The sequence below is a fragment of the Phycodurus eques genome, chromosome 11, assembly GCF_024500275.1.
Source record: "Phycodurus eques isolate BA_2022a chromosome 11, UOR_Pequ_1.1, whole genome shotgun sequence".
Classification (NCBI taxonomy): Eukaryota; Metazoa; Chordata; class Actinopteri; order Syngnathiformes; family Syngnathidae; genus Phycodurus; species Phycodurus eques.
In genome coordinates, this window is record NC_084535.1 from 14,123,198 (window position 1) to 14,146,457 (window position 23,260).

A 23,260-nucleotide genomic window follows, 5' to 3' on the forward strand; every position below is an offset into this window, starting at 1 on the left:
TGCAGCATAATAATGCACGGCCCCATGTTGCAAGGATCTGTACACATTTCCTGGAAGCTGAAAACATCCCAGTTCTTGCATGGCCAACATACTCCCCGGACATGTCACCCATTGAGGATGTTTGGGATGCTCTGGATCGGCGTATACGACATCGTGTTCCAGTTCCTGCCAATATCCAGCGACTTTGCACAGCCATTGAAGAGGAGTGGACCAACATTCCACAGGCCCCAATCAACAACCTGATCAACTCTATGCGAAGGAGATGTGTTGCACTGCGTGAGGCAAATGGTGGTCACACCAGATACTGACTCCCATAATAAAGCAAAACTGCACATTTCAGAGTGACCAGCCTAAGGCACACCTATGCAATAATCATGCTGCCTAATCAGCATCTTGATATGCCACACCTGTGTGGTGGGATTTGTGATTTTTGTGAACAATATTTGAGGGAAAAGGCCTTTTGTGTATGTATAAAAAGTTTTAGATCCTTGAGTCCAGCTCACGAAAAATGGGAGCAAAAACAAGTGCTGCGTTTGTATTTTTGTTCAATGTCTGTGTGTGTGTATGTATATATATATATATATATATATTACACACTCCATCCAAATTATGACATTTAACATGAAAATAACATTTCTTACTTCAAATGTTAATGCGTTAACTATAATGTTGATGTTATACTATTGTATTGTATATATATTATGTAATATATAATAATAATAATAATAATAACGGTGGACGACTGGTTAGCAGATCTGCTTCACAGTTCTGAGGGCCCAGGTTCAAATCCGGCCTCGCCTGTGTGGCATTTGCATGTTCTACCTGTGCCTGCATGGGTTTTCTCTGGGTAATGCGGTTTCCTCCCACATCCTAAAATCAGGCATGGTAGGTAGATTGAAGACTCTAAATTGCCCATAGGTGTGAATATGAGTACAAATGATTGTTTGTTTATATGTGCCCTGCAATTGGCTGGCGACCAGTTCAGGGTGTACCCCGCCTCTTGCCCAAATTTAGCTGGGATAGGCTCCAGCACAGCCACAACCCTACTGAGGGTAAGCGATATGGAAAATGGAATGATGTATAATAATAACATAAACAATAAGATTAACATTAACATTAAGACATTGGTATCCATAGTGAGTACATCTGCAGAAGATGCTACTGGGGTTTTCTTTGACTGTGCTTTTACTCTTGCATTCATGCTGTTTCTGCCGCATTCAATAAAGGTAACATATATTTAGAGTAAGTGGTCCCACATTATATCCCATACTGTTGTAGCATACTATGATAAAAGAAAAAATATGACTAATTCATTTTAACAGCGGAAACATCAGTGGACTGCTGAAAAAGTTAGTTGTTATTTCTGGAAAACAGGCTTGCTTCGACTGGATAAGAGATCTGCATTGGAAGCACTTTCATATCAGAGCAATAATGGGATTTTACAGCTTTGTGCAGATGACTGACTGAAGTACAAAAGTGGAAAATGCCAGCTCACATCAAACTGTTTGAATATTCAGCTTGAATACCAAAATGCAGTAGCGAATCCAAATGCCGGCTTTTGGTTGACCATTAACATTTTTAGTGTGCCCAGGACTATTTTTAAGCATGCACATAATGTAGGTTCAACTGTTACTGTAATGACTATTACATTTGCCCAACCAGATCAACTCGCCTTTATGGCAGTCAGATTATGTTAAATAATTTGCATGCAATACAGTGATCTGCAATTGGCTGGCAACCAGTTCAGGGTGGACCGCCCCAAATCCCCCAGCCCCCACTCCGCTCATTGGAGTATTGCCCTTAAACCCTGATTGTGTTCTTTTAAGCGCTAGAATGATGCGCTGTCATTTAACTACATGGCGGTGCGAGAGGTTAAATTAATCCTGAACCATGTCATTAGGGGTTTTGTGTGACAAACACGCTCACACCACATAAAGTGGAAAACAACTATCACATGATCATTTATTCACAAAAGGCTGATGACTGTAATTACATGCATATTTATGTAGATTATGTGTTGGTTATGAATATGAAATATGATTTCTGTCCACTAATCACAAATTTGCCTCGTGACCCATGAGTTTGTGGAATGGAAATAAAGCACAGAGCCCATGCTGGTCGTGGGTGTCAACAATTGCAGTCAAACACTGTAAACAATACTTTTAATCACAGTCTAATGATTTGTCCTGTTGTTCTAATTAAGTCTTTGTGTCTGCAAAAACAACTGAAACACTTCAGCAATCACCTGTTATGTGACAGAAGAGTCTCTGCTAGGATGAAGGGCAAAGTCTATAAGACAGTGGTGAGGCCAGCCATGCTGTACGGATTAGAAACAGTGGCACTGAAGAGACAACAGGAAGCAAAACTGGAGGTGGCGGAAATGAAGATGTTGAGGTTCGCTCTCGGAGTGACCAGGTTGGATAAAATTAGAAATGAGTTCATCAGAGCGACAGCCAAGGTTAGATGTTTTGGAGACAAAGTTAGAGAGAGCAGACTTCAATTGTTTGGACACGTCCAGAGGAGAGAGAGTCAGTATATTGGTAGAAGGATGATGAGGATGGAGCTGCCAGGCAAGAGAGCTAGAGGAAGACCAAAGAGAAGGGTGATTGATGTCGTGAGGGAAGACATGAGGGCAGTTGGAGGATCCAGGAGATAGCCTTACATGGAAAAGGATGACGCGTTGTGGCGACCCCAAAAGGGACAAGCCGAAAGGAAAAGAAGAATACATTTACATGATTTTATTTTGCGATCTGTCAGTATTACAGTGTTATTTTATATTATGGATGACAATTGTTTGGAGGGATTGGATACAATCCAGAGGCACTGTCCCCGATGTCTACGCGATGTTGCAGAGGCGTGTCAACCAGGACAGCCCAACAACATCCAGAGCCTTTAGGAACTCCGGGCGAATCTCATCCACCCCCGGGGCCTTGCCACCGAGGAGCTTTTTAACTACCTCGGTGATGGAGCTGCCAGGCAAGACAGCTAGAGGAAGACCAAAGAGAAGGTTGATGGATGTAGTGAGGGAAGACATGAGGGCAGTTGGTGTTCGAGAGGATGATCCAGGAGAAAAGGATGACACGCTGTGGCGACCCCTAACGGGACAAGCCGAAAGGAAAAGAAGAAGATTGAAATCAATATGGAAAATATGTATGAATTTACAGGAATTAAAGTGAATAAACTAAAAAACATTTCAGGTATGTCTATAAAGGGAACTTCAATCCATCCATCCATCCATCCATTGTCTTTACCGCTTATCCTCACTAGGGTCGCTTGAAAAAAAAAAATACACTGCAGGATAATATTTATGACTGGGGTTTATATGTTAAATCTATGGTATTCATTAAAAAACATCTACCAATAATTTATCCACCATCAATCCATCCAGCCATCCATTCATCTTTCTATCCATTCATCCATTTTCTGTACCGTTTATACTCACTAGGGTCACGGGTGAGGTAAAACCTCTCCCAGCTGACTTTGGGCAAGAGGTGGGGTACAAATTACCACTCACACTCACATTCACATCTATGGACAATTGGAGTCTTCCGTTAACCTAAGGAGCATGTTTTTGGAAGGTAGGAGGAAGCCGGCGAACCGGCAGAAAACATAGCAAATAATTCAATCAGTAAACTCAAAATATCAAAGAAATATAGGAGTATCCATAAATTCTTATGACAAAGCAAATGTTAATTACTATGTTCATGACGTGTCCAACATGTCCCATTAAATATTTCCAAATCTCCTTTGCTAAACTTCTAATGGATTAGGATAATCCATCCATCCATCCATTTTCTGAGCCGCTTATCCTCACGAGGGCCGCGGGCGTGCTGGAGCCTATCCCAGCTATCATCGGGCAGGAGGCGGGGTACACCCTAAACTGGTTGCCAGCGAATCGTAGGGCACATACAAACAAACAACCATTTGCACTCACATTCACACCTACGGGCAATTTAGAGTCTCCAATTAATGCATGTTTTTGGGATGTGGGAGGAAACCGGAGTGCCCGGAAAAAACCCACGCAGGCACGGGGAGAACATTCAAACTCCACAAAGGTGGGCCGATTGAACCCCGCTCCTCAGAACTGTGAGGCTGACGCTGTAACCAGTCGTCCACCGTGCCCGGATTAGGATATTGGAATATTGTATATATATATATATATATATATATATATATATATATATATATATATATACACACACACACACACACACACAGGGTGATTATTTTTAAAAAAAAAATTTGTATGTTCCATGATTAAAGGAGCAAGTCTATTCTACCAAACCAACGACTTTGGAAGAACTTGAAGTGCGAATACGCGAAGTTATGCCTTCCATCCCACAAGAGTTGTGAAATCAGTTAATGCGGTTCCCAGGCGGCTTGAGAAACTGGTGGCTAATGCTGGCGCCCATATCAAATTTTAAATAAAACTCCATGCAATACACTTTCTTCTCATGTTAATTTCTTGTAAGAATTATAGTTCAGAAATAAATTACAAGTACTTAAACTAGGGAGTTACTTTTCAATCACCCGGCCACCCCTTTGAAACTCCGCTCATAAATGGTGTCTTTGTCGTTTCCATCTGGCAGATGAAGTGGTACCAGAAATGTTGCAGCGGGGTGATATTACTGGTAGGAACATATCGAGCGAGAATATAGAGTTCATAAATTATGAAGAGGCACAGACACATGATAACCGCTAGCATCCTTGTACTTACTGTGGAAGTTTTAAATAAATACCACCCTCAATAGGTGCCATTATGGACACAACATCACTTTTAGGAGACAGCATGACACTTTGACAGTATCTATCAGTCAGCGGCCTCTGGAGAAATTGACACAATATCCACATAGGGTTCATCTTTGCAGAGCCAGACCTGCCCCTGCTGAACCATTGTTGTTGTTTCATCACCTTGCTCAAAGTAGGATGGTGGGTTTGGCACAGAGAGAGGCATTACGGCGTCCCTAAACACAGTCATTGTGGGCAAAAATACACAACCCTTACAAAAACAACAGATCTTTCAGCGCTCAAAGTACGCTCAAAGTAAATTGTGTAATGTTGCAGTAAAAAACTCCAGCCAAAGTAAGCTATGGGAGAAGAAAATGTTCAAGACAAACTCATCTTCTTCCTGTAATCCCCTAGTCTCTTTGCTCTCAACCTCCTTTCCAACCTCCAATTACAAAGAGAAGAAACGTCACTGTTTTTTTTTTTTTACTTTGCAGAAATTTGCAGGCTCTACATCACAACTCAATTTGGCTTGGTAATGAGACTGTGCTTGTGCATCTCCCTATGCAGACAGCCCAATCTTCACATGCCAGCACACAGGGGGCTCTTCTTAGCAGGGAGCCTTGGATGGGCTCGAGTGGTGAAAGTGTTGCCTTTTTATCTTTGGGTGGAACTTGGTGATCACCTTGATATCTAAAACGACCTTGAGAAAATCCTAAAATCCAAAAATAATCCCACATTTGAATTGAACTTTTTTGTGTGTTTTTCAGTATTATTTTAAATGGTGCGAACAACCACTAGTTCAAGTGAGATGAGTATTTGATAGATGTTCACAAGATGGTTATTACCTATGGGGCATGCAACTAGTTTACATTGACCCTTTGTTTATTACAGGAGATATTTTTCACACCCACCCGCAGTATTTGAAAATCTGCAATATAGAAAGACCATATAAAATAACTTTTTTTTGGATAGTCTTATGCACCTCACATATTTTAAACAAATTCAAATTTATTATCACTTAAACATATTGTAACACACATTTGAGATACATTGTAAATGTATTTGTTTTTTTCGTCTTATAAAGTAGTGTTTGAGTCCGTCTTTGTCATGTCTACATGTTCCAAGACGCAGATACAGTCGCAAGCTTCTGCTCGACATTGGCAGAACTACTTTCACGGAGTTAAAGTCTACTCTCACTTAGGAGGTACGGAACTGCGGTCTGCTCTGGGTGCCTACAACAGCTGCGACCCCCAATCCTGTGTCGCACCCAGAGTGGAAGCGCCACAAACGGCAAAGGAGGAAGCAAAAACGGGGCAAGCGCAGAGGTATCCGAGCTAGGCTAGCGGCTAAACTACACAAGCCGGCTCTTCCCACCATCGTGTTAGCCAACGTACGCTCTCTGGACAACAAGCTGGATTACATTCGACTGCTCCGCTCTACCCGTAAGACTGTGGGAGAGTGTTGTGTTTTTGTGTTTGTGGAAACATGACTTAACAGCAGCGACGGCGCCATTCAGCTCGACCGGTTAGCATGCTACCGAGTGGACAGAACTCTCGCGGGAGGAAAGACTCGCGGCGGAGGTCTGTGTGTTTACATCAATGACGCCTGGTGCCGGGACGCTATCTTGGTTATCAACACTGCACACCGCTACTGGAGTTTATGGCTCTGAAATGCCGGCCGTTTTATTTACGGAGGCAATTCACTGCCATACTGCTTGTGGCAGTCTATATTCCTCCAAACACCAGCAATAACAGGAGTGAGGTGTTAAATGAGCTCTACCATCATATCAGTGAACAGCTGACGGCCCACCCAGATGCTTTCCTCATCCTAGCTGGGGACGTTAACAATGCTGACCCCAAGGCTGTGTTTCCTAAACTGTACTCAAAGATTGACTTTCCAACACAGGGAAATAACACTCTGGACAATGTTTTTACTCCCCTGAGAGGGGCCTACAAGGCCCTTCCTCTCCCCCACCTTGGCGCCTCAGACCATCTCACTGTTTCACTGTTATACTAATGCCAGTTTACAGACCACTGGTTAAAGTCTCCCAAACAGTTATTAAACAGGTACGAGTGTGGCCAGAAGGGTCCCTTGAGGCACTTAAAGACTGTTTTTCCACCACAGACTGGACAATGTTCAAACAGCCTGCCACCTACAACTCCATCACAGACCTTCAGGAGTACACTGAGACTGTTATTGCCAACATCAGCAAGTGCATGGATGATGTTACCACCACTAAGTCTATCACTGTCCATGCCAATGAGAAGCCATGGCTGTCGGGGGAGGTCTACAGACTACTGAAGGTCCGCAATGCAGCTTTTAGGTCTGGGGATGAGGAGGGCCTGAGGACAGCCAGGGACAATCTGTGCCGTGGCAACACGGAGGCCAAGAGGGAGTACTCCAGGAAGATTGCCCACCGCTTCAGTGACAGCAGTGACACCAGGAGTCTGTGGCGAGGTAGTCATACCATTACGGACTATAAACCTTCACCACAGAACTGCAACAGCTCCCTGCTAAATGAGCTGAATGACTTCTTTGCTCGCTTTGAGGCAAACAACAGCACCCCTGCACACAAGACTCCACCCCCTCCTGGTGACCAGGTGCTGACTCTGACCCGGGACAGTATGAAAAGACCTCTCAACAAGATCAAAACACGAAAAGCCCCAGGTCCAGACAACATACCTGGTCGTGTTCTGACGGACTGTGCAGCTGAACTCACAAATGTCTTCACGGACATCTTCAACACCTCCTTGAGTCAGGGAGTTGTCCCCACGTGCTTCAAAGCCACCACCATCATCCCGGTCCCGAAGAAGTGGTCACCCTCCTGCCTCAATGACTATCGTCCAGTAGCGCTCACTCCCATCCTGATAAAGTGTGGCTAGTCATGCACCACGTCAAGTCGTCCCTCCCCCCCTCCTTGGACCCCTTCCAGTTTGTATATCGGTCCAACTGGTCAACCGATGACACAGTCTCCACCGCCCTCCACTCTGCCCTCACACACCTGGACTCTAAGGACTCATATTTCAGAATGCTGTTCATAGACTTCAGCTCAGCATTCAATACCATCATCCCTAAACAACTGATCTACAAACTGGACCAGCTGTGGCTCAACACTTCGATGTGCAACTGGCTGCTGGATTTTCTGACAGGGTGACCGCAGGCAGTACGGGTCGGCAGCAACACATCCAGCACCATCACTCTGAAGATGGGGAACCCTCAAGGTTGTGTGTTGAGCCCCCTCCTCTTCACCCTGCTGACCTATGACTGCACACCGACATAAAGCTCCAACCTCTTCATCAAGTTTACAGATGACACAATTGTGGTGGGTCTCATCAGCAACGGGGACGAGACAGACTACAGGAGTGAGGTGAGCCGCCTGGCCAAGTGGTGCAACCATCTCCCCCTGAATGTGAAAAAAAACCCAAGGAGATTGTTGTGGACTTCAGGAGCGCACACTCCCAGCATGCTCCCCCGAACATCAGTGGTGCTGTGGTGGAGCATTCCTGGGGATGCACATCATCGAGGACCTCTCCAGCAACAACGAGGACCTCTCCAGCAACACCTCATCACTGGCAAGGAAAGCTTCTACCTCTTCTGTCCTCTGCCCACCTGAACTCTGAACTCTGATGCCCCGCAAACATGTAGATGCACACACACTGACCCACACAATACACACACACTCTCACACCAGACTCAGGGTCGCACCAGCCACTTTAGCAGCATTGGGATTTTATCATCTGCGATTGGCTGGAAACCAGTTCAGGGTGTACCCCGCCTCCTGCCCGATGATAGCTGGGATAGGCTCCAGCACGCCCGTGACCCTAGTGAGGAGAAGCGGCTCAGAAAATGGATGGATGGATGGATGGATGGGTTTTATCATCTAATTGATAAATGTCTTTTTTGCCTTGGTTCTCTGACCTTGACTATGTTGCCCACATCATCTGACCTTTGATATTTCCACATTCAATTAATACTTTTTACACTGTATATACTATAATTTATTTAGCTTTTGTATTGATGTTATTATTTGTACTGTCTTTACAGCACCGCGGGCCCTTGAGTACCGTAATTTCAATCTGTATATGTTACGCATATTGAAGAATTGAGAATAAAAGTACCTTGTACTTTGTACCTTGTAATGTGTGTGTGTGTTTCTGGCTAATGTTGCGTGAGTGCGCTTATTGTGTTTACATCTTTTACTGTTCTCCTGGAGACTGTGGGTCTCCTTTCCCACATGCGGGGGCATTACACTTAGTAAGTACACTGTAAAAACCAATGAAAAGGATCACTTTAAAATCTGCAAAATAGCAGGGGCACAGAATTTGTGGGAAATGCTTTTTGTCCTTTGCTTCAATTGTTCTCCATCCATCCATCTGTCCGTCCGCCCATCCATCCATCCATCCACCCACTTTTTACCCCTTACAAAGATCAGTTTAATAGAGCTGTAGCTTACACCAGCCTACTATGGGTACGCAAGCATTGTACACTCTGGACTGGTTGCTCATAAATATCCCCTAGCTAACAATTGACTTTTACACAATAGGGATGTTTCTTTGTAATCTGGAGCTGACCGAAAATGTAAAGTATTGTTGCTTAAAAAGTATATTTTTTAAATGAAAAAAGTTGCTGCAATTATTTGCCTTCTTGCCCCAAATTTTCCAAATCATGATTCATGTCCCAATTTGGCTACCTCTACATGTAACATAAGAATCATCACATTAATGGTTGGTAAAGCTAGTCTGATTTACAGTTCAACAACAATTACTATCAGCTCTACTTTTTACTTTGCGCAAAGAGGATTGCACTCACATAGTCGTCGTATGAGTCATGTGTGCCAGCTATCTGTGGAGGTCGGTACCCTCCAATTGCCGTTACTGCTGCTCCCCTGGATCTCGGGGTTTGAGCCTCCCTCGTTAAAACAGATGCAGCAAGCTTGCTGTGTGTTGCGGTGGCCGTCCCTCGAGGCGTTACTGTGCTCCTTCCTGTGTTCCTGCGGGCCCTGCAAGAAGCAAGCAAGCAAGCAGAAGAGCTTGGCGGTGATTTGCCTTGGGAATACTAACTTGCAAGTTCTGTGAACAGTCTGCAATTTGCGGCGGAATCAGTTAAATCGGTTGTATGGCTGCCTCAGTTGGCGGTCGTCTCACTCAAAGTATGCCTGAGTGAAACCTGAAATGAGCATAACCTCTGCTGGCCTTGAGGGCTTGTAAAGATAGCAGGCTGAAATGCGTCGCCCTTGAGAGAAGTTCCTGAAATTACCAGCCCTACTTTTATTTAGTAAATGAGAAAACACACAGTTGTGCTCATATGTTTGATTACCCAGGCAGAATTTGTAATATGTGTACAATTCTTTAAAGAAAACATGAAGGACCACGTGAAACACATTTAATTTGATTTTAATAGGATTCAAATTAAACTGTGACGGATTTCATAAAACCATTCTTATTAAACAAAACATAACCATAAAGAAATTAATGATGGTTGTTCTTCGGTCATCAGTCGTATTAAAAAAAAAAAGAAAAAACATTTCACAAATTCTGCCTGGGTATGTAAACTTATGAGCACAACTTTACATATATGCAGTCATATGTACCCGTGTCATATTGGAATGAAAGTGTAGGCTATACCTTTGAAAGTGTACACCATTTTCATAACCTCTATGTGGCGGTTGTATACTGGAATGAAAGTGTACAGCTTTTTCATAACCTCTAGATGGCAGCATACATTTATAAAATATACGTTTTTTTCATTTTCCCCTATACCTATGTATAATGCACACTATTGACTTTTGGGGGAAAAAATGTGCATTATACACAAGAAATTACGATAAGTAAGATATGTTTATCAACGGGTAGGCATGGAAGAGGGACTCGCCCAGCTTGTTGGTGAATTTCAGGTTTGTTGTAACTACTGTAATGACTAACAGATCCCAGTAGATGGTGGCTTTGCATCACTTTTAATTTGATATCAGCACAGCTTTTGAGGAGAAGATAAATATTAGGGTGACTGATAAATGCCATGTGAAAATGCCGCTGACATATATTCACGGTGCATTTCATAGTTTTATATCTCTAAATAGATTATTTTGTCATCAAAAGCCCCTTTCAGTCTTGTTTTTGTTGGTTTATAATTTGAGGTCTCGCATAAGCAAAAATATTAATTTCAAAGTCACTGTGCTGCTTGACAATGTTTCTCGTAACAAAATCTATTTTTCTCCACTTTTTAACTCAGAAACCGGTTTTGTTGAAACCAGCCCAAAAACTAAAAAAGGTAGAAACAATTAAAGTGAAAGAAGTTAGTCTACTTGTCAGGGCTGCTGTCTCAGCACCCTGAACTTCACCCTGTGTGTGAGAAGAGTTGGAGTGAGGACAAGCTGCAATCCATCATCATCAGTGGTGTACTTAAGCCAGTCCCGAAATCCACTTCGTCACCAGATCGATTTAAGTCACGCTGTCAATTACCTCAAGCTCAGGCTGTTTTCCTTTTTTTTTTTTTTTTTGCCAAGTAGTTTAGATTCTAATCTGTACTTTTTGCTTTCCGCTCAGAATTCCCACAACTAATTCCTCACCTGCCTGTTGTTTCTCTCATCTGGCCAAGACCTTGCACCGTAGGACATTGCTACGCGCTTGAACTTCAACTCCCCTTGGTCATTTGTTGAGCACACTAACCTCCGTATTCTGACCTATCTTTTTGCCCATATCTGCTCTTGGGTCCCGTCCTGCTCCACAAACCACAACACAACTATTTCTTTTGGTAGGGTCAGTGCTTATTTTGTCACAGAATGTAATATTCTGTGGGTCTTGAAAGATCAGTCAAAATGCTCTAAAACGGTTGGCACTCTACTTTGAAAACGTCTGGCAGTGAGTTCATTGGGCCGAAAATTATTTATTTCCTAGAAATAATGTCTGCGATTGGCTGGCAACCAGTTCAGGGTTGGCTGGCAACCAGTTCCTGCCCGATGACAGCTGGGATAGGCTCCAGCACGCCCGCGACCCTAGTGAGGAGAAGCGGCTCAGAAAATGGATGGATGGATAGAAATAATGTATCTTTTGTTCAACTATCTACTCCAGCAAATTATAGTGACAGGCATAAAAATTAAATGCTCTTCCTCTAAATGGCAGAATGTACATAATTAACATTGCGTATCCAATTTTTATTACATTTTTGTTTAGTGGTGTGCTGTGAGAGTTTGGCTGAAGTAGAATACGTGTCTTGGCTCAATATACAGTATGTTGGGAAACACTGGTCTAGACTTCAGTAAAACAATGTTGCAGACACACCTTTGCATTATTTATGTTTGTTAATAGACAGATGTGTACATTATTTGTAAGTGAATTAAAAGATAATCTGTTAACAGATAGATGCATGTAAATGGGCAGATGGATATTTACATCAGGCTGTTAATTTACAAACGTGTTTTCATTATATGCGAATGGGCCAATATTTACATCGTTTGTACGTGCATGGACACACAAACGTTTGTATTATGCATGTATTTGGTCCGACTGATATTTACTATATGTGAATGAACAAAGATACATTGTGTGTATCTAGACAGACAAATATTAACATTATACAATATATGCATGTGAATGGAGAGAGGTTTGCATTATGAACCATTATAAATCAGTGATTCCCACCCACTGACAGTACTATAAAGATGATTCTGATTCTGATGAGTGCAATGTTTCCCACGTGTACCCCTAGGGGTACATGAGCACATTGCAGGGGCCACATGGAAACAGGCTTGGAAAGGGTGACACGGAATACATGTACTGGTGTTACGTATTCAGGATTAAATAGAAAAATGTAACGGTAATCCGGTACAGTTACTGAAAAAAGACATGTAATCAGTTTACAGGTACATTTATTAAAACATTTTTATTATTTCGTAGGATTCAATTTTTAATGTGGGGAGAGAGAGGTTAATTGTTGAATTGAGCACTCAGCCGCTTTCCCACGAGCGGGCTGAGCAACCTTGTCAGGGGTTTAGCCGACCAACAAGTGGGTAAAGGGTGACAACATAGCCATGGCCGTGTTGCCTTCCCAAAAATGGCTTTTTTTTATTAGCGAAGGACTGTACGGTGACTTTGGATCGTATTCTGCTTCTCCATAATGTTTCTGTAAGGCCCTATGTATGTGTCCCACAAACTACTGCCACCATTTCAGTTTTTCCCACTTAAAAACTGAAATGGTGGCAGGTGTGTGAGGATTCCAATTGAACATGAGTTTGAATGTGATCTGTTACTTCAGAATACAGCCACATGTCAGTTCTAAGAGGGCGTGCATCCTTGTACAACCAGAATTATTTTTATTTTATTTAAACTTAATTTACCAGGAAAAAAGACCAGTTAAAACAGAACATCTTTTTTGCAGTGGTGAGTTAGACGTCATGTCCGAGTCAGTCACATGCAAGTTTATTTCAGCTGTTTATTTTAACCTCCCCTCTCAAAATGCTGCTGGCAACCAGTTCAAGGTGTACCACGCCTCCTGCCCGAAGATAGCTGGGATAGGCTGCAGCACTCCTGCGACCCTTGTGAGGATAAGCGGCTCAGAAAATGGATGGATGTTTGAGATTAAGTGATATTGTTCAGCAATATCTGAATTTGCACATTCATATTTTACTCATTCATTCATCTTCCGTTCCGCTTATCCTCACTAGGGTCGTGGGCGTGCTGGAGCCTATCCCAGCTATCTTTGGGCGAAAGGCGGGGTATACCCTGAACTGGTTGCCAGCCAATCACAGGGCACATATAAACAAACAACCATTCGCACTCACATATATTTATTTTATTTAGTTATTTTTATTTCATTTGCCGTTCATATTGAGAGGAGTAGGAAATATGTGCCTTGGCTCAATAAAGGTTAGGAAATACCGATGTAAATAAATGTTTACATTGCATGTGTATTTGTATGAACACACAGATGCTTGCATACGTGTTTATGTAACTGGACCGAGAGATGGTTACAGTGTGGGAGTTTGTGAATGGACGGACATACAGTAAGTTCACATTATGTATGTAAACAAATGTTAACATTTTATGTTTATGTGAATGGACAAAGATGTTTATACTGACAGACATTATGCGTGTCTGAATGGAGCAGAAAGATGCTTCCATAATGTGAATTGTCATATTAAAGTTTGCAAAATTAGAGTTTGTAAAAGGGGCCGATGCATTATTTGTATTTGGGTGGGGTGTTACTTACAGCAGGACGAGAGAATCACTGCCAGTATTTTAGGTTGGGCTTAGCACCGCAAAGCAGTCTATTGTCCTTTAACTTCCACTTGAACGTGCTGTAGGTGGGCTGGGATAGCCTTTTTTGCTCTGGTTATCCTCCTCTAGGTAACAGCCTAATGTGAGTCAGAAATACAGCATCTCAAAGGGGTATTAGCAGTGCATATTTTTCATGGAGATTTACACTAATTGCTTATCAGTGTGCCATAAGCGGTAAATCTGAGGAGGGAACTGCTGCTGGTGGTGCTGACTTTTTTGTTGTTGTTATGAGCATTCATTGATACTGCTAGAACTAGCATGTCTACATGTGCTGCCAAAATTTCACAGACTGTACCGGTTTACTCCAGTCAGACCACAATCTGTTATACTGTGGATAATTTGCTCTAATGAATAAATAAACTATAAAGGGCACCAAAAAGGCAAGAGTTCCATACAAGTAACCACATGCATGGCTGAGATAATTAAATGCTTTTGTAGTGATTATGTATGAAATAAGAATTGTGCTAAATTTAGAAGGAAACGATGAGTTGGAAGCGGCGCCTGCATCACTTCCAGGTTATTGTAATTTTAAATTACAGCGTTATAAATCAAGATATTTGATATATATGAGGGCCGCCACGTCATATTTTTACAAGTTTCACTGACGAAAAACCTTTTTAATCTGTCTCTTATCGGAAGGTAGCTACACTTTAGAAACTTTGAGTTCTAGACTTTCCAGAGGTTTTGTCCCGAACCCCGTCACACAAAACAATGATTCAAGTGGTGAATTTTACAGACAATTTAATAATAAAAAGGGGTTTCTACAGGATAAAACACAGACAAACACAAAACAAACAAGGTACAGACGAACATTGGCAAAGGAAGGAATTTGTGACGTGAGATTAGCAGAATGGGCGTCTCGTGAATGCATATAGCTGAGGACTCCTGTTCTCGTTAATTTAAACCCAAATATGCACTAATCTGTACTTTTAGTAGACCGCAATGTTGGACTTATGTGTCTGGAACACGTTTGAGGCAGGCGAGTCAGGCTCCCGAGTGTTTGGTCGGCCCGGTCCGCACTGGAAACAGGTGGATTCGACGGAAGGGAGGAAGGAAAAAGAGGATGAAAAGCAGGAGGCCAACAAGTTCCCAGGCAGGACATCTCTCGGGTGTCTCTGTTTGCAAGACGTTCGGAGCGGACGCGTCGCGTCCGCCTCCGTTCCCTCGGACTGAGCTCGGGCCCCCAAGCAGGGTAGCTCGAAGCGCTTGCAGGAGGCTCTGCAGCCAGGGATTATCTGATGCTGTCCTTGCCACCTCGGGTGAGGTGGGCGTCCTGCCTGGCCCGGTTGTCGGCGAGTTGGTCGGGGAGGCCAAAGGAAAACTTCTCCACCAAAAACTCCCAAAAAGGGTGGGTTCCCCTCCACCCCTCCTCCCTTTCTACTACCTTCGCGAACACCGAGGGGCTGGACTCCCTTTTGCCGTTATTTTTCACATTTTAGGATTATTTTGTGGTTTAAAACCAGTGGAATAAAATATTAATTATTGGATTTAAGATAACGAGACCATTTCCTCACCCTGCATTGTTCCACGCTCATCCTCTTTCATACCTGTAATGAATGTTTCAAATGTTGTGTGGTGTGGATAACATTACTATTTTCCATGTGACATTTGTGGTGTGGGGTGAAACATTTCATCTGGTTCAGTTAACAACCTATTTGACGTTAGACATTCAAGTCTGCAGCAATACAGTCAAGAGTGGCGTTCATGTAAAGTTCTTAAAATATTAATTCCCAGTCACAGACTGTCTTATGAACCCATGTCTGCAGTGTCGTTCTGTCGCCCGTGGGTGTCGCTGTTGCCCGTTCCAACTCCCAAGTGGCGGTACTCAACAGAGTGGAGGCGCGTTTGTTGGTGCCATCCTTCGACTGGCGGGAAGTTAATTAACTTAGCGTCCAGGGACGAACTCGGCATCCTTGGGTCTCCGCTTTGAAGCGCCAGGCAGCCGTGATTCACTTATCGTCGGCAGGGCAAAGCAAATGTCTGTGTCTTGTTTTTGATAGTTTATGGTGGCTGATTCGTTTAGCGTCTGTGTGTGACGTTGCGTCTCACCAGCCTCTATTGTCTACCTCGGCGGGGAGCGGCGGTAGTGCGAGGCTGGAGTGCCGGGTGGCATCTTTTGCGTGGCATGTCCGCTACACTTTGTTTGATTTACATTTTATGCACCTATTAGGGTTAGTTGTTGTTTATTGTTCTCCTAAAATATGTTTGCTAATGAGATCATTGATGGGTGTTTTGTTGGCAATGAGCACTCCGTTGCACACAACTCATATACAGAATTAACTGTGTTAACCTTCAGGAGGTTTATTGCTGCAATTTTAGGAGGACTTAAATGATGCTTACCGTAGATAACCCTTTGATGAAGTAGCCTTTACATTTCTGTAAAGACATTTGAGAATCTTGCCCATTTCATGTTTATCTTTGTCTTTTGAGTTTTTCAGAATTCATATCACACCACGTTTTTTTTTAATTTTTTTAATTTATCAAACTGAAAGGTGTCTAGAATTATAGTCATCTCATATAGCTAAATACTGTAAGTTAGTATTAGAAAGACCCTAGATACAGCTCTGGATTTGGATCTCACCAATTGTAGATAGAAAATACAGTGGGGCCTTGAGATACGAGTGACTTGATTAATGAGTTTTTCGAGAAATGAGCTGTTGCCTGGCTGAATTTTTGTCTTGAGTTTTAAAAAAAAGTGAAAAGAAAAAAAAAGGTTACAAGTGCACTTCAGACCTTCTTGGCTAGATGTTGGCGGCAAACGTCAAAACATCCGGCTGCTGAAAGTATCAATTCACGTTGATTCTTAGCAGTGAAAGGACAATACATTAGGTACATTAGTGTAATAAGCTCGCACATTTTTTTGGGGGGGCCTAATTTCTTTTTCCCACTATGGATCCTAAAAACGTAAGTGATGAGAATATGAATTGGATGATGGCCATTGAAGTAAAGCAGGCAAATCATACATTAATATGAGTGAGATGTACTTTTACCTGTAGTTGACTTGGTGAAGCAGCACAAGTGTAGCACTTCTACAATATGTACTACTGTATACTGACGCACAAGGAGTGAATAAAAACTACAGTGGCAGCCAAGGGTGTTAAAAACAATTTCCAAGCTGTGGACAGGGTTCCATGAAAAGATAGATAAGCTACTGTTGGTATGGCTGACTCCGGAGAAGCAGTTTGTGGGACACACAGAGGCGGGGAAAGTAATCTGTGTGAAGAGACGAGGCATTCACCCTGACTTTCGAAGGACCAGGTACCGGACGAGTTTAAAGACAGTCAGGGCTGGTTTGAGAAATTTAAAAAGAGAACTGTATATCCATTGTCCCACATAGCAAGGCAGTGAGTGCAGATATGAAAGCAGGGGTGGATTACCCCCCAAAAATTTGCGGAAATGATAGCAGCCTAACTGCGATTGGCTGGCGACCAGTTCAGGGTGTACCCCGCCTCTCGCCCAAAGATAGCTGGGATAGGCTCCAGCACGCCCGCGACCCTAGTGAGGATAAGCGGAACGGAAGATGAAGGATACGGTACATCCTCCACCAATGCTTCAACTGTGACGAGACATGGCTCTTTTGAAAGAGGATGCCAAAGAGGACTTACATTGTGGCAGAGGAGACAAAGATGCCCGGCCACAAACCGATGATAGCTAGGTTAATCCTTGCATTGTGCATGAGTGCAAGTGGCTACTGCAAAAGCAAGCCACTCCTTGTATAGTATTCCGAAAATCCTGAACCTTTATGACTCATAACATTACTAAATACAAATGTATTTATCGATTTTCCATTCAATGGGGAAAGATGATTTGAGATTCTGTACAAGTGTTTTATGATACGAGTGTAGTCCCGGACTGAACTAAACTCGTATCTCAAGGCACCATTGTTCAGTTCTTGTACTGGATCACATTAGATTCTGCAGCGGTACGTAATGAAGTGTTCTGTCCTAAAGGTATTGACTGATATGTTGTCTAACATTTCTGAAGAAAATTTCCAGTTGTGTGACAAGATTTTTATATTTTTGTATCAATCAACAGACACAAAACATTTTTATCCCTTCTTCTTTTCCATGGCTACTTAAAATTAGTCAATATCACCATCAGGTGCCTTTGAGACTTTCACATTTCACCCAAAAAAGTTGTGATTTTCATTGTATTAAGTAGGTGTTATGCTGTTAGAGATGCATACTGATCAAGCTATCACATTAAAATCATATATATAAATTAACGGAACGCACACAATATACATGGAAATAGCAAAATTTGTGAGCTTGCCGAAAGGGTGGACAATGACAGGTTGGACATTTTTGGCTAATGTTAGCATTTAATCAGCACAGAATGGACCTTCCCTTGGCAACATGATTCAGTTAGCAAGCCGACTGTGTATTGTTTCACAAATTTATTCAAATTTCTGACAATTGATATTTCACTATAACAGAGTGGACGTGTTAAGGTTGACAACATCCAACTAAACACACAATATGATGAAAAATATGAAACAATTGTAAATATGAATTATGCAACTATCCATTGTTTCAGCCTCCATTGAAGAATGACAAAATGCTGGTCGATGATGGCACTGCAAACATCAGTTTTAATTTGGGGCACTTACTCCCTGATGACAGGGTGGACAGCATGAGTGACACATGCAAAATGTCCTATATGATGGGACATGCCAAAATCATGTATGTCATATGAAAAAAAATGGTATAAAATGAAGGAAACACATTTTGAGAGACTTCATCGTACTGGTATGTGTGCAAATGTTTGGCCACTTGTAATAAGACCTCAGAGTTTCATTATACTGCTACATTTTCACAATGACTGAGTAATTGTAATGAAATCACCAAAGGCACTTTATAGTGATATTAACCCAAATCATAAAACAAAAGGTTTCACCCTGCCTACTGTATAATCTCAACTTAATAAGCCTGTTTACGCATGTGTAATTCATGAGTTACCTGGTGGATACAGTGGATGTTGCCAGACTGCTCCTTCCTTGTCCATTCCTGCCTCTGCTGGACTCATCGGAACCATTCAACAGTGAAAGCTCTCGTAGTTGCTCCTGTCTGATCTCATCATTGTAGTCCTACAGAAGAAAGAAAAACAGCACGCCTCACTGATTAAAACTAAACACGCATTTGTGCTTGGACTGTCACAGACACTCCAAACAGAAGAAGCTGTCATCATATTAAAATCATCTTGACGGATGTTTTTGGATGGAAAAAAAAGTAAGAGTAGTAGTAATTACTTTTCCTTTTTTTTTTTAAATCGTTCTTCCCAAGCCATCCACATATATATATATATATATATATATATTTTTTTTTTTTTGTAAAAGATGGCTAAGAGCCACTTTAGTCAACCCACTACCAAACATGATATTGATAATTACGCAGATAAGCAGCATGCATTATCTTATCATTTCTGACAAAACCAACGCGTTTCTTTCATAAGAAATGCCAAGCCCAGTCAACATGATGGATAATTGTGTTATTGACAACAAAGCAGTGGTGGCAATGTTTCCTGTTATTTTCTGACAGACATGTTTTATTCAACAGACCGTTGCTTCAAAGGTAACTGTTAAAGAGGCTCTAAGCAGATATCCGTGTTTTGTTCCTAAATACATTAAATATGTCCGAAGTACTGAAAACATATGCAAAGACGTATAACAATATAGTGCTGAATTGTGATATAGCTTAAGCATATTTTTCACCGTTGAATTTTCCTACTTTTGTGGGCGGGGCTAAAACACATCACAGGGGCTGGGGGCGTATATTTTCGAGCTCGAGTTTCCTCCCCCACTATATAAGGACAGGTTTGGCTATGCTGCTCAGTTCTGAGTTAGCTGTGCTTGGCTTCCATAACAAGCCCCATTTACCACTCCAGGGTGCAGTTAGCAAGCTAAGGATGGCAACATCCAAAAAATGCATCTTCGCTGGATGTCTCAATTTACAGAACAGCTCGGTGCCATTTTTTTAAGTTCCCAAAAAATGAGGAAAGAAAAACACGATGGATTGACTTTTTAAATACACGCAGATGGCGAGCTGAACATCAACGCCACCAGCTGAATCTGCAGCTGCACATTTTAAGATGGATAGTTTTTCACCAGATACGACATGGCTTCGGGGTTAACTTGATAGTGAATCGAGCGGTGCCAGCTGTCTAACTATCTGGGCTTCCTCCTACCGTCCCGCTGTCGTCAGGTGGCGTGTTCGGCTTTGACATTATGTCACCAACAATTAGGGTAAATTGACTTGTGTGCTTATTCTTATTCTTATAGTCCACAATAACCATTCAATTTTGAAGTTGAGCCTCCTAATGTGATTTTACATCGTATAAGCTATCACCCCCTCAGTATGTTTGATTCCTTTTGGCGCATCCATTCGACATGCCCACAGCGTCTGAGAGCTGAGAGGTGTGAGCTCTCTGTTTTGAAACCAGATTTTATATTCTTAGCGATTTTGTTTTATTCATTCAAATTTGGTAAGCTTGTTAACATTACTCTTCTCTGTGGTGTGTCGAATTTACATGTCATTTTTTTGTGCCTGCTAAGTGCTACTTTAATGAATAAAAACATAATATGGAGTATAAATGGTTGTTGAGTGTTATGAATGCTATAAAAGAATAAAACTAATAGATATCTATTCCTTTAACTTTTGTAGTTGCATTCAATATTACACGTAAGTCTCCGTGGATTTATATTTACCATTGTGGCATTAAAGAAAGTTAAAACCAAAATTAACACAACTTACATTTTTGCTTTTAAGGTGTTTTATATTCTGTACAGCTATTTAGTGCAGTCAGTGAACACATTTACTTTCATTCATAGACTGAAACACTGCATGTTTCATGGGATAACATCAATATGATGTGGCAACTCACAGATGAAAAATGTGCTGCCTTTTCTCTTTATATCCCGCTTTTGTGCAGTTCTTATGATGACATCTATAAGCCCACCAGTGCTGCATTTAGTCATCAGGATAGCACAAAGGATAAATTTGCCATACAATAATTTGTTTCAACCAAGATGGAACAGATTACCAACAAGAAAAAAAAAAAGATATATGATTTAAATTATTCTTTGCAAACACGCATATTCTGATTTATTTTTCAAATGTTTGTAAAGTGGCAACCTTTGCAGCGTAATTATCCACTGGCAAAAATAATAATAAACCATTTTTGCCTTTTAATCGTTTGGAAAATTATTTTCTGAATGTGCACTGCTCATTTTCAGATTCAACGGAACATTGCAATAAAATGAAGGTAAAGTTTTAAATAACTGATAAAGAAACATCATCAATCAATCATATCATGATGATATTGCTTTATCACGCTTCATACAAAGCACACCTAGGTCCTGTGGAGTGAAATACAAAATACCATATATATAAAACAAGGTATAATGAGACAATTATTCATCCACATATGCATCCATTTGCAGTTTATATATCAATATATATAAACTGCAAATGTCAATATAAAAAGATATGAACCAGTATACTACTTGTATAGTGCTCAACGTGAATGAAAAAACTTGAGCATCCTTACAGAATCAATATTTTCTATGGCTTAATATTGTACTAAAAAATGTTGTGATTTTAAAAGAGCTTGCATTGCATGCATACTACAGCGTTAGTCGTGGATCTCAGCACGAGGATCACATTCCGCAAGTACCATGACAACCCTAAGTTGTCAACAATTATTTTGTATTTGATGCCAGACAACCCTTCTTGAGCATTTTCAATCATATCGTGTACACAGGTTGAAATTAGGAGTTATTTTCATTGTTGTTTCCGAACCAGTTTGTAGGAACATCCATCCATCCATCCATCCATCCATCCATCTATCTTCTTCCACTTATCCATGGTCAGGGTCTTGGGGGCAGCATCCTAAGCAGGGAAGCCCTGACTTCCCTCTCCCCAGCCACTTTGTCCTAAAGCATCCCTTGGCCAACCGGGAGACATAGTCTCTCCAGCGTGTCCTGTTTCATCCCCGGGGTTCCCTCCAGGTGAGAAGTGTCCGGAATACTTCACCTGGGAGGCGAAGTAATTCCAACAAGATGCCTGAGTCACCTCATCTGGCTCCTCTTGACCCAAAGCCACTATCAGGTTCAGATATCAGACAGATATCAGTAAAGGCCAATTTTCTTCGCACCACCGTGCGAATGTTAGTCAGGGTTCGTGCTGCCCGTTCTCCACCTTTCCAATGGCTAATTGAAACAGGATTTGGCGAAGCGAATATTGTCCACATTCGCCATGCTAGTGAATCAAAATTGGCTGCTTCAAAACTCCAAAGCCCTTCGTGATAAAAGTGAAAGTGAGTACGCTCATTCTGCTGTGTGTGAATCATGTTAAAGGTTTAATTCCCCCCCCCACCCGCTTCGTAAAATGCTTCAATATGCCGTCCAGCCACTGTGAAGAGCAGCGCATCAGGGAAGACAAGATCCGATGTCGCTTGGTGCCGGATTGAAGCATCCATATTTATTACCACAACATACGTTTGAAGTGTCGATGGTCAATGTGTTCTTCAATTCACATTAGTTCTCGCAGCTAGCTAGCTGCCTTCTCCATTAATGCACTAGCCACTAATCCCACTGTGGTCGCCATGCTAAGCGGCGGTAGCCGCGCTAACCTGAACAAGGGCGTAGCAAGCTAGTCATTTGGGAACCCAAGGCAACCATCGTCACGCCCCACCCTTATGTAATTTAGACCAGCTTCGTCCTGCTTTTGAAATCTGTTAAAATTATCTACAAAGTTAGCCTACTGATATTTACCACCAAAGATTTAGAATATTAATTATTAATATATACAGTATAGGCGGCACGGTGGCCGACTGGTTAGAGCGTCAGCCTCACAGTTCTGAGGACCCGGGTTCAATCCCTGGCCCTGACTGTGTGGAGTTTGCATGTTCTCCCCCGTGCCTGCGTGGGTTTTCTCCGGGCACTCCGGTTTCCTCCCATCCATCCATTCAGAAAATGGATGGATGGATGGATGGATATACAGTATACAATATATATTATTATTTTCATCTAAAAAGTTTAAATTTGAGAAAATTCTATATAAAGTCCTTAAAATCCTTCTTGAGGATTATTAAAAAACAAGTGACTCATCTCAACACTTTCACTTTAATTGATAAGAACATCAAATAACATTTAATATAGTTTACCATTTGAACTGATTTTATACGGACATCTTGGTGATGAAAAGGATCACTTGTGTCACTCCCCACGTTATCGCTGTACGTGTGCTATTGCTACTGACAAG

At 41.9% G+C, this 23,260-nt stretch overlaps 1 protein-coding gene across 6 annotated transcripts in view; it reads right to left on the reverse strand.

Annotated features, from left to right (window-relative positions):
- The window catches only part of khdrbs2 (KH domain containing, RNA binding, signal transduction associated 2), a 65,451-nt gene that overhangs the window by 12,348 nt on the left and 29,843 nt on the right, over positions 1 to 23,260 (reverse strand). For all 6 annotated transcript variants that reach the window (XR_009769451.1, XR_009769452.1, XR_009769449.1 and 3 more), the window contains exons 5-6: positions 18,959 to 19,086; positions 9,538 to 9,727 (exon numbers count right to left, since the gene is read on the reverse strand). Coding sequence is in view for 2 of the 6 variants with exons in the window: in XM_061690108.1 (XP_061546092.1) it covers positions 9,538 to 9,727; positions 18,959 to 19,086 (318 nt within the window). In the remaining 4 variants the exon portion in view is untranslated. The remainder of the gene's footprint in view (positions 1 to 9,537; positions 9,728 to 18,958; positions 19,087 to 23,260) is intronic.